Genomic DNA, 11,142 nt, shown 5'->3' on the forward strand with positions numbered 1-11,142 from the left:
CACTTACACGATCGGCCGCTTTCGGGTATTTGCTTTATTCAGCTTTATTCATTTAAACTAGTTTAAGGGCTTTTTTTATGGTTTGTTTCAAGAACAACTGTTACTTGGATTGGATGAGCACACAGAACAGAAGCTCAAATATGCAGACAAAAGCTCCCAGGTTCCTCACAGGGTTCTCATACTGCCCAGATTCTTTTACTTCATTCGAAACGAACCTTAACTCAGGTACATTTTGGAACATTTTAAAATACTTTTAAAATCTAAATATATACGGAATTATATTTTAACTTTGTCCAAATTGGTATTATTCATATACATTTGGATTGTGATTGCAATTGTGTTATTTGCACCTCAAACTGAAGCAGTGTGAGAATTTTCCAAATGAGGAAGAAAGGAGCCGACCAACAAACAATGAAACTAAAATTCATTAAATTTCTACGGAGCTGGAGCTGGGTGACATCCTGTGGACAGAATTCGTACGCAGCGCTCAAACACGGACAGCTTTGCCAAGATTCGAACGTCCTTGCCTTACGAACACTTGGTCGAGAATTCGCACGGCAGCTCTACGGCCGTGATGGAATGCTAATCTCCGAGCTCAGGCATTACGAGGCCGAATTCTGTCGACGGGAAGCTGCAGTGCGACTCAGCCGACTAACTACGCGTTCTCTTTGCAACGGCGGACATCTTGAGTTGAGTGTGGAGAAGAAGGGGGACTCTCACGGGTGGAACTCTTGTGTCGCACAAGGGCTCGAAGTTCTTCAGATCGATGTCTTGGGTTTGGGCGATGGTGATGGTGATGGTGATGACGGTGGGAGGCAGAATTCGGGGTTGAAAGACAAATGTGTTTATGAGTAATGGTTGGACTTTGGAGGAAACTTGAGATTTCGGGAAATGGGCTTTGGCAGACATGGGTTTAGGTTAGAGGTTTGAGGTTTGATGTTTAAATGTTGTATTGATGAGGCTTAAGCCAGAGCAGGGAGGGCTGAAAAGGTCAGACGGATCTCCTCGCCCTCTAGGAGTTTCCTGTGCAGATTAACAGAAGGCAGAAGCAGATCATCAGAACATCTAGCGTGTTAACATGGTGGACAACGCACATTCATTTACTTGACCAAAAATAACAGTGAATGACTGTTTTGCTGTGTTTCTAGTGTCACTGTACCTGTATGCTGCAATTTCGATGTCCAGAGCCATCTTCACGTTCAGAAGCTCCTGATATTCCCTCAGGTACCGCGACATCTCCTCCTTCGCATCACCGATGTCTCTCTCCAGATCCATGATTTTCTCCTGGAAAATCAATGTGGTGCCTTAGTGCTGTGACAGAAATGCTGGCCCTGCTGTTCAGTAATGATAAGGGAAGTGGTTCTGAACCTCTTCTCACAGCCGTGTTTACTCTCTACTGTCAAAGTTTTTTTGTTCAAATAAAACTGAGGAAACGCCAACCTCTACCCTACTATACATGTAGTATGTTGTCGCAATACCATTACATGGTTAGTAATACTATGAATTCACAATTATATAGTGTAGACTTATATAGTGGAGTATGATTATAATTATCAATGCGATCACCTATGGGACAAGGTCTACCTGGTACTTTGTAACCTCCTTGCCCTGCGCCTCCTCCAGCTCCGTGAGTTGTGAGTTTAGTGAATCGATGGCGCTCCGCAGAGCCTCCACTTCGGCCGAACGGGCTTTCAGCTGCCTCCGGTATTCAGCTGTTTCCGTGCGCACCGCACGGACGGCCTCCTCGTTCCGCTGCACCACCTCGGCCGCCGCCGTCATCTTTCCGCGGAACCAGTCCTCGGCCGCAAGCGTGTTACGCCCCGCCAGCCATTCATACTGTGACCGGATCTCCCTCAGCGCACCTGAGAGGTCAGCCCCACCCACCGGCACGCCCACAGCATCCCTGCCCGCTGCCAGGGCCTGCAGCTCTGCCCTCAGGCCCGCCTCCTCCTCCGTGAACACCTTGCGCAGGAATCGGACCTCCATCGTCAGAGAGACCAAGCTTGCGTCGCCGTCACAGTTCCCCAGCACCGCCCTGCTGGCCTCTTCACGCGTCTGCCGCAGGGCCTCCTCCGCCTGGCCCCGCCGTTCCGACTCGTCCTCCCAGCGCTCGCGGAGCCTCGCCAGTTCTTCCCGCACATGATCGCGCTGCGCCTCCATGCGTGACTTCTCCACGGCCTCCTCATGCAGCTGCGCCCTGAGGCCCCGCGCCTCGTCCTCATAGAGCCTCTGCAGGCGAGATGGGTTTCCCAAGCTGCGGCGCAGGGCCTCCAGCTGGGCCAGCAGGGCCCGGTTGTGGTGCTCCAACTCTCGCACGCGCTCGATGTAGCAGGCGAAGCGGTCGTTCAGGTCCACCAGTTGCTCTCGCTCCTGAGCCCTCACCCCCCGGAGCTCAGCACTCACCGCGCTGGCCTGCGCCAGGTCCCTTCTCTCCAGTGGCATGGCGCGTTCACAGCGCACGACCCCTTTCCGGTACAGCCCTGAGGTCCAGGGCTGCGAGGGACGGAGGAGTCGAGAGGAGACCCGAGGAGAGTCGTCCCATGGGCATCGAGAGAAGGAAGAAAAAAGGAATGGATCACAGCTCATGGTGACAGGATGGTTCTGTTTCTGATGGTTTTATGATGGAATTCGTGGTTGTTGCTGTTTTTTTTAAGTCCCCCTTGTTCTGCACACCATCGGTAAAGATGAACGGGCCGTTTGCACTGCACCAGTTTGGAAATGGTGCAGAGCACTGCTTTATATAGGAACACACACACACACACACACACACATATTCTGGGCTTTCATCAGAAGTGTCAGCTCCTGCCTAGCCAATAGGAGAGCCTTGCAGTGAGGCAAGGTGCGGGTTGGTTTTGCGACTCAGCAGCAGACCCTGCGTGGTAGGGCACAGTCTTTTTCCCAATTATCACACTGATCACAGTGATCACAGAAGAAAGATTTCCTCAGAATTAGGAGGCTGACACCCAAGACAGCACGAGAAGCTCTCTGTATACATTAGAAAGGTTAAAGCAAAGAGGAGGTTTTTTATTTTTTGCCTCTTCACTGCATGAAAAAAATCAGTGCGAGCGTTATCTTAAAAACCAAACATTTTTTACAATCCTTCTTGTCCTTCCCTGAGTGTCGAGGAAGGAGAGGGAAAAGAGCAGAAATGAACCTGCTGATTCGGTTCCCTCTCTCATCTTCACAAGAATGCTTGGGTTCAGCCCTAATGAGCAAATGTACCAGAGTGACCTTGAGCCTGAAATGCATGGAGGAAATCAACAGATTTTTAAAAAATGCATTATGCCCGAGTGCTCACTTTATATGCCCGTACGCATGCATGCTTGCTCAACTCTTTCATTTACAAGTCTGTTAAAAGATATACAGTGCAGGCCAAAAGTTTGGACACACCTTCTCATTTAATGTGTTTTCTTTATTTTCATGACCATTTACATTGGTAGATTCTCACTGAAGGCATCAAAACTATGAATGAACACATGTGGAGTTATGGACTTAACAAAAAAAGGTGAAATTACTAAAAACATGTTTTCCAACAGTCTTGAAGGAGTTCCCTTCACAGTCTTGTTGGCCCGTTTGCCTTCACTCTGCGGTCCAGCTCACCCCAAACCATCTCGATTGGGTTCAGGTCCGGTGACTGTGGAGGCCAGATCTCCACTTTTTGTTAAGTACATAACTCCACATGTGTTTATTCATAGTTTTGATGCCTTCAGTGAGAATCTACCAATGCAAATGGTCATGAAAATAAAGAAAACACATTGAATGAGAAGGTGTGTCCTAACATTTGGCCTGCACTGTATCTCTATTCAAAAAGTGATTTTGCTGTTGCATTTTTAAAAAAAAGTTTACCTTCCTATCAGCTACATTTATAAAATTATTTTTGATGGTTATGTGCTATTGACTGTTTAACAGTGTACTTCACTTCACCTATAATCTTCACTTATAATGCTTCAAATAAAGAACTTTATGTTAACCAGATTGATATTCAATAATTTAAGAATCAATATATTGCCAATTTGCACAGCAATACAAAACATAGAAACGGTTAACTCTGTTATTAAATGCAATACAGTCAAAGTTTTGTTGCACCTGCCCTAGCGGGTAAGGAAAAAAAATATCAGAAGGTTGCCAACCACCAAGGTGCCACTGAGCAAAGCACCGTCCCAACACACTACTCCCCTGGCGCCTGTCATGGCTGCACACTGCTCACTGAGGGTGATGGTTAAAAGCAGAGGACACATTTTGTTGTGTCACCATGTGCTGTGGTGCAGTGACAATCACTTCACTTTCACTAACATTTGTGCTGGTGCATCTAACAAAAAAAGTTAGGCACACCAGTGCAAAAAGTTAGTCTTGAGCCCTGCTGTAATTTTGATCATAGGCACACTTCAAATATGAGAGCTGGCTTGGTGAGAAGAGATCAACTTAGAAAATGGAATAAATACAAGATCACTGACAATCTCCCTCAACCTGGAGTTCCATGCAAGATCACACCTCATGGGGTTCAAATTATCTTGAGAACGGTGAGGAAACAGCCCAGAACTACAGAGGGGGAACTGGTCAATGACCTTAAGAGAGAGCTGAGTAACAAAGGTCACTACTAGTAACACACTACGTCACCATGTATTCAAATCTTGCAGCGTTCAAAAGTTCTCCCTGCATAAACCATTACGTCCAGGCCCGTCTAAAGTTTTCCAGCGAGCATTTGGATGGTCCAGAGGAGGATTGGTGGTAGTAGCATAGCGGTTAACACACTCGCATATGAACCAGAAGACCACAGTCACAGGTTCAAACCCCACTTACTGCCATTGTCCTTGAGAAAGGCACTTGACCCTGAGTGTCTCTGGGAGGGTGTCCCTGTAACCACTAACTGTAAGTTGCTCTGGACAAGAGCGTCTGATAAAGTCGCCCAATCAGTAGTTACAGGGACAGTCCCCGCTGGAGCAACTTAGGGTTAAGTGTCTTGCTCAGGGACACAAGGGTAGTAAGTGGGATTTGAACCTGGGTCTTCTGGTTCATAGGCGAGTGTGTTACCCACTAGGCTACTACCAAGAACACCATACCCACTGTGAAGCAGGGGTGTGGAAACATTATGCTTAGGGGCTGCTGTTCTGCAAAGAGAACAGGATGAATGGGGCCATGGATCATGAGATTTTGGGCAAAAACCTCCTTCCATCAGGGAGAGCAATGAAGATGAAACGTGGCTGGATCTTCCAGCATGACAATGGTCCCAAACACACAGCAACGAATGAGCGGCTACGTAAATGGCGTTCCAAGGTTCTGGAGTCTCCAGACCTCAGTCCAGTAAAGAATCTGTGCCCAGCAACAGCCCCAAAACATCACAGCTCTTGAGAAGATCCGCATGGAAGAATGGGACAAAATACCAGCTACAGTGTGTGCAAACCTGGTAAAAGACCTACAGGAACCGTTTGACCTCTGTCATTGCCAACCAAGGTTACGTTACAAAGTATTCATTTTTTAATTTTGCTATTGACCAAATATTATTTCCTGCAGCATTATACAAATAAAAAAAAACATTCTTTTTTTTTTACATTCTGTCTCTCACAGTTGAAGTGTACCAAATAGTTTTTTTGGCCCACATTAATAATTTCATCTAAAAAAAAAAAAAAAACATTCTGGGATACCCTTGTATTTCTAATAAGTAAACGCAGCACAAGACTGTTATATTAAAAATGTAGTTTAGTCGTTTAGATTAGGAAAATATTCGTGTGAAAACAAGGAAAGCAGGTGGATTAATACTAATACTAATAATAATAATTATTATTATTATTGAGTAATGACCGCGTCGCGACTCGTGTGTAAGTGGTGAGTAGACGCCGCCAGTTCGCCCCGCTACCGGACGCGGTTCGACGTTTAAATCCCCGTTCAGGCCGGTCCGGAGAACACGGGGCGTCGGCAGCACCAGGAAGGTGAAGGCGCAGCACGTGTCCGTTTAAAGAGGCGTTTAGAGAAGAAGAAGAAGAAGAAGAAGAAGAAGAAGAAGAAGAAGAAGAAGAAGAAGAAGAAGAAGAAGAAGAAGAAGAAGAAGTTGCACGCGGGAAGCGGGAGCGCGCGAGCCCGCGAGCACGTGACGCGTCGGCTACTTTCCATCGTTTGGACAGTTATCGCAGGTTGTTATGACAACACACTCCTCTAATCCGGAAACGAGTCCAGCTAAAGATGGCGGTACAGGAGCCGATGGCGTTACCGATGCGCCTGAGGAACCAGCTGCAGTCGGTGTACGAGCTGGACCCGCTGAGGAACGAGGTGAGCGCGCGACGACCGGCGCCCCGGGACGTCGAACCGACCGGGACGTTCGACCTCGCGCGGTTTCGGGCCGCCGAGGACGGCGCGGTGCGGGCGGGCGGGCGGGCGTGCGGACAGCGCGGCGGGCTTCGCGATTCGGCGCAGAGGGCGTGCGGGACATCGCGCGCACGTACAATGCGTGAAAACGAGGGCGCGTGCGGGCGGCGGGACTCGCGGCTCCCCGCGGCTCCGGAATCGGGGTCGGAGGCTTTAACGGGGCGCCTAACCCTAAAGTGCCGGACGGAGGGACGGAGGGACGGACGAGGCTCCGCGGTGCGGCTCGCCAGCCGCCCTCCCGTCGTCACAACAAAGCTGAAGTGGAGCTCGCGGCGGGGCGGGGGACGTTTATTCACCGAAATGCCCGCACCAGCACGCACGCACGCACGCACGCACCGGTTTTACGGTTCATTTTTCACCAGCGATCCGCGCTGCGAGCGGAACAGCGCGGGGGTCAGAACGCCGAACAACTTTCGCCGCCCGCGAGAGAACTTGACCGGCGCGCGGCGCTGGACGGACGGATCGTTCTGTTGCGTGACGTTTATTACGTGGGGTGGCGGAGGGGGGGCTTTAAGTGACCCCGGCTGGTCAAACAATGAAGTTCTCGCGGCGCCGGCGATCGCAAGTACGGGAATCCCGAGAAGGAATAATAATAATAAAAAAAAAGGTTTTCCATTTTTTCAATCTCTCGGCACACAGACGCAATAATCCGGGATTAAAAATCCGATGCGGAGCGTCTGGCCTCTTCTGTTCCCCACGAACGCGGTTTTTGTTACGAGACCACCTCTCTTGTTCATTAGCAGCTTAATTAGAACACAGTTCTATGGTTTTTAGAAAGATCCTGAAAAAAAAAGGGGGGGGGGGTCTTCATATTGAAAGGACCAGATCCTGAGATTCTCTCTCTCTCTCTCTCTCTCACACACAGGGGGAGGTCAAACTGAAGATCAAAGACCTGAACGAACACATCGTGTGTTACCTGTGTGCGGGATACTTTATCGACGCCACCACCATCACAGAGTGCCTACATACCTGTAAGTTTTTTTCCCGTCTTTTCCCGTCGATCCGCTGCTTTTCGGATGGATATTGCGCCTCCTTCATCACAACTTTTTTTTTTCTGTTCGCCCCCTCCCAGTCTGTAAAAGCTGTATAGTAAAGTATCTGCAAAGCAGCAAGTACTGCCCAATGTGCAACATAAAGATCCATGAGACGCAGCCGCTGCTCAACCTCAAGCTGGACCGCGTCATGCAGGACATCGTCTACAAGCTCGTGCCTGGCCTGCAAGAGAGTGAGTCTGTAGAGATCGACAGCGCTGTGCACGAAAGATCAAGCGTTGATCAAATGTCGCTTGCTGAATTTCTTTATTTTCATGAAACAGCGACGTTATGTGGGAAGAGAAAGAGAGTCTTCTGTCGTGTTCTTATCTGAGCAGCAGTAGAAAATAGATTTTCCATCTCTTTTTCCATGCTTTCCATTAGTTTAGAGTTGGGATAGAACAACCCCCCAGTTCTTCTTGCCCATCTTTACATATCAGCTTATTTTTCCACAAATCACGTGAATATGATTGCCACATTCACTTTTTATTACTTCTCATTTGTGTGCTTTACACTTTGAGACAGTCCTTTCCTGGACTAATTCAGAGGTACTGTTGGCTAGACGGAAAAACCTTTAACCTAGTTTACAGAGCGCCTGAAACCTTTACACAGTACTGTATACACACAGTATGGTGGCCTAGCAGTTAAGGAAGCGGCCCCGTAATCAGAAGGTTGCCGGTTCGAATCCCGATCCGCCAAGGTACCACCGTGGTGCCACCGAGCAAAGCACCGTCCCCGCACACTGCTCCCCGGGAGCCTGACACGGCTGCCCACTGCTCACCAAGGGTGGTGGTTAAAAGCAGAGGACACATTTCGTTGTGTCACCATGTGCTGCGCTGCAGGGTTTCACAATTACAATCTCTTCACCTTCACACACTGTATATTGTATGTCTGTTCCGCTGTGTCTTCACGCTTGTGTGTTTTGCCCTGTGTTTAGATGAGGATAAACGAATACAGGCTTTCTATCAGGCCCGCGGCCTGGACCGGTTCATCCACTCGTCTAAAGGAGGTATGGATCATAAGGACTTACCTGATTTAAAATAAAATAAAAAAATTTAAAAAAATGCTCTCACTCTTTATAGGTGAACTCCCCCCCCCTGCAATGAAATGAATTCATTGCAGAGACACCACCTTTCAAAATGTAGATTTTAGTACAGCGCGACCATTGATTGATATGTTACGGACGATTGCAAAAATATTTGTAAAATTCCTATTCGATACGTGATCAAGCGCTGTAATATAGCATATCTTCTTCCATCCCTACAGATTCTATGACCGACGGTGCAGGCCTGACCTACACCAGCTTCGACCAATCAAAAGCCCACTTTTACCGATACGACGAGCAGGTGTCGCTATGCTTAGAGAGACGAAGGTAACGATCCGCCTGATCTCTTCTTGTCTGCGTTCTTCTGCCTCCTTACATGACTTGATCTGTTGGGAAAATGTGCTTCTTTTCACCGCAGTTCCTTGTCGTTGGTGGGGAAAGACAAGATTAAGTTGGCTCAGCAGGTAAAGATTATTTCTGGTAATAGCTGTAGAAATAAGAACTGCAGCGTGCGCACGCCACAGAAATGCACCGACCGTTTGTTTTTTTGTTTTTTTCTCGTAGAAATTTGTCCGCTGTTCAGCAAGAACGGAGGTTCGGCACCTGAGGAGAGTTCTCTGTCGACGGCTGAGCCTGGATAAGCAGCAGGTCTGTTTGCTGATGTGAAGCTTACGTTGAGCCCCGAGCCAAAGAGTGCTGTGGGCCTGTTCTGTCTGCTGCGTGTGTGTACGGTGAATGAGAGTGTTTTTGTGGCCGCACAGTTGTCGCTATGAGAATCTGTGGAGGACCGTTTGTTTATGAGGTGTTGCTCACGTTGGTGTCGATGGTGGTTTAGGTCAGTTTTTTTTTTTGTTTTTTTGTAATACATGGACTGTGTGTGTGTGTGAGACTTTCATTTAAGATTTTAGACACCTGCTTGCTCTGGGTAGTCAAATACAGTTGGCATCCTTTTTTTAATGCGAAAAGGAATACGCAAATCAGCGTGAAGCACTAAGAGTCAGTGCATTTGTGCACAATGAAGGCCCTGCATATTTACAATTTTCATTTTTTTGAACGAAACAGTGTCCCAGAACCTTTATTTTTGTTTAGGGTGCTTGAATTCATGTACACCACATACACCGACGTGTAACTGTATTGGTGCTGACCAGCGGAAATGATTTTTACAGACTAAGCAGCTCGTATCATGCAACAAAAAAACCCAAAGATGTCGTACTGGATGCTACACTTGCTGAGAGGATACAGTATAGTGAGCAATTTTCAGTATGCTGGGACGCTTGGATGGGACCTTTTTACGCAGTTAAATGCGTCCTGATGCGAACCGGTCATGCAGGTTTTAATACAGCAGTCATGCATTTATACTCATTTTTATTCGATTCAGAATTGCGTGCTTTGGCAAGATTTGCAATGGTAGAAGTTGAATGCCTTTTTGAGAGATTGATGCGTGATACCGCTACAGCATGTCAGACCTCTTCCTGAGGTGGTTTGTTCTGATCAGATTTCATTTTGGGCAGTTTTATGTGAGCAGGTGAAAATGGGCCAGATGAAATTCGATCTTTTTGTTTCTGACTTGGACTGCAAACCTTTGTAATTGCGTACGTTTTGGTCACGGGACTGGCTGCCATTTTTTATTGAGTGTGGCTAATACCAGATTCCAGTGTGCACTGGGAAGAGTCATGTATGCGCAGGGCAGGATCGTCATGCTGACACAGAGTCAGGGAGTTTCTGCCCAGATGATGGTTAGACGATGGTTGAGGAGGAAGAGAACCATGGTTGCTGCATCTTCACGGAGATGCATGTGAATGCAGAGTCGTGCAGTTGCAACGTCTTTAGATTGTATCTTTTAACACGGCGCTTGGCCAACATGGCTGTTTGTGTTAACCGAGAACTCCTGTGGGTGCAGAATTGAACGGGACGTAGATCTAAAGTGATTCATATCATAATTGATTCTGAATGGACTTTTAGTTGTGCACGTGCTTTACGACACACGTTGTCCATGTAAAAAAAATTAAGATGAATTCGCACCATTCACTCATTTGAAAACAGCAAAATATTAATATTATTTCAGTCCACTTCTGCATGCAGTGTCCACAGCCAGCTCGTAAAGGTCAGTCCATTGAAATTCATAATCACACAGCAGTTGATTAGCCGTTCGTTGTCTAGCGAGTCACGGCCACATGACGGTACGGAGTACTTTTTATCCATTTTGTTCCATGTCCCCCCCCACAGCTCCATTCTCCAGCAGTCAGACGTGACTGTTTTTTTTTTTTTGACCGTTCAGCGTATTTAATGACGCCTCATTTGTGCTTCCAGGTGCACATGTTGTATAATGACAAGCCGCTCCCCGATCACATGACCATGAGGCAGTTATGGCTCTCGCATTGGTTTGGCAAGGTGAGTGGGCGTTGAAGAAGGCATGGAATGTTGAGCGCCTGAAAGGAAGGTGGCCTTCCTCGCTGATTTTAAACTCTTGTTCGCAGGCCCAACCCATGGTGCTGCAGTACGTCATCAGAGAAAAGAGTCATAGATGAAACAGCCAGAAAGCCACAGAATGGATGACCTCCCTTCTCCTGGATGTTTATAGAAAATACTTTCTATTTTACTATTCTCTCATACAGTTTTGTGCATTTTCTGATGTATATTTTTTAAAATAAAACGTTTTATTTCCAAGTGTTGATGTTGCAATCCAATATTTATAACTTAGGTGAC

The 11,142-nt window shown here is 47.3% G+C and overlaps 2 protein-coding genes across 2 annotated transcripts; one reads left to right on the forward strand and one right to left on the reverse strand.

Annotated features, from left to right (window-relative positions):
- Positions 1 to 16: 16 nt before the first annotated feature.
- On the reverse strand, positions 17 to 2,715 carry neff2 (neuronal intermediate filament family member 2). The gene is made up of 3 exons (XM_028977775.1): positions 1,585 to 2,715; positions 1,160 to 1,284; positions 17 to 1,023 (listed from the first exon to the last, which is right to left on the reverse strand). Exons 1-3 carry the CDS (start codon positions 2,584 to 2,586, stop codon positions 963 to 965), a joined length of 1,188 nt encoding a protein of 395 aa, XP_028833608.1. The 5' UTR covers positions 2,587 to 2,715; the 3' UTR covers positions 17 to 962.
- A 3,305-nt stretch (positions 2,716 to 6,020) lies between these two features.
- Positions 6,021 to 11,103, forward strand: pcgf1 (polycomb group ring finger 1). Its single transcript, XM_028989097.1, has 9 exons — positions 6,021 to 6,264; positions 7,226 to 7,331; positions 7,433 to 7,585; positions 8,329 to 8,400; positions 8,658 to 8,763; positions 8,855 to 8,900; positions 9,001 to 9,084; positions 10,747 to 10,827; positions 10,914 to 11,103. The coding sequence occupies exons 1-9, from the start codon at positions 6,178 to 6,180 to the stop codon at positions 10,962 to 10,964; spliced, it is 786 nt and encodes a 261-aa protein (XP_028844930.1). The 5' UTR covers positions 6,021 to 6,177; the 3' UTR covers positions 10,965 to 11,103.
- Positions 11,104 to 11,142: the final 39 nt, after the last annotated feature.

The sequence above is a fragment of the Denticeps clupeoides genome, chromosome 1 (genome assembly GCF_900700375.1).
Source record: "Denticeps clupeoides chromosome 1, fDenClu1.1, whole genome shotgun sequence".
NCBI classification, from domain to species: domain Eukaryota; kingdom Metazoa; phylum Chordata; class Actinopteri; order Clupeiformes; family Denticipitidae; genus Denticeps; species Denticeps clupeoides.

What these genes read in the sequence shown, in the direction of transcription:
- pcgf1 (XM_028989097.1), top strand. Translation starts at nt 6,178, where the DNA reads ATGGCGGTACAGGAGCCGATGGCGTTACCGATGCGCCTGAGGAACCAG. An exon ending in CACAGAGTGCCTACATACCT is followed by an intron (nt 7,332 to 7,432) that starts GTAAGTTTTTTT and finishes GCCCCCTCCCAG; the next exon opens with TCTGTAAAAGCTGTATAGTA. An exon ending in TGAGCCTGGATAAGCAGCAG is followed by an intron (nt 9,085 to 10,746) that starts GTCTGTTTGCTG and finishes TTGTGCTTCCAG; the next exon opens with GTGCACATGTTGTATAATGA.
- neff2 (XM_028977775.1), bottom strand. Translation starts at nt 2,586, where the DNA reads ATGAGCTGTGATCCATTCCTTTTTTCTTCCTTCTCTCGATGCCCATGG. An exon ending in AGGAGGTTACAAAGTACCAG is followed by an intron (nt 1,285 to 1,584) that starts GTAGACCTTGTC and finishes TTGATTTTCCAG; the next exon opens with GAGAAAATCATGGATCTGGA. An exon ending in ATCGAAATTGCAGCATACAG is followed by an intron (nt 1,024 to 1,159) that starts GTACAGTGACAC and finishes TAATCTGCACAG; the next exon opens with GAAACTCCTAGAGGGCGAGG.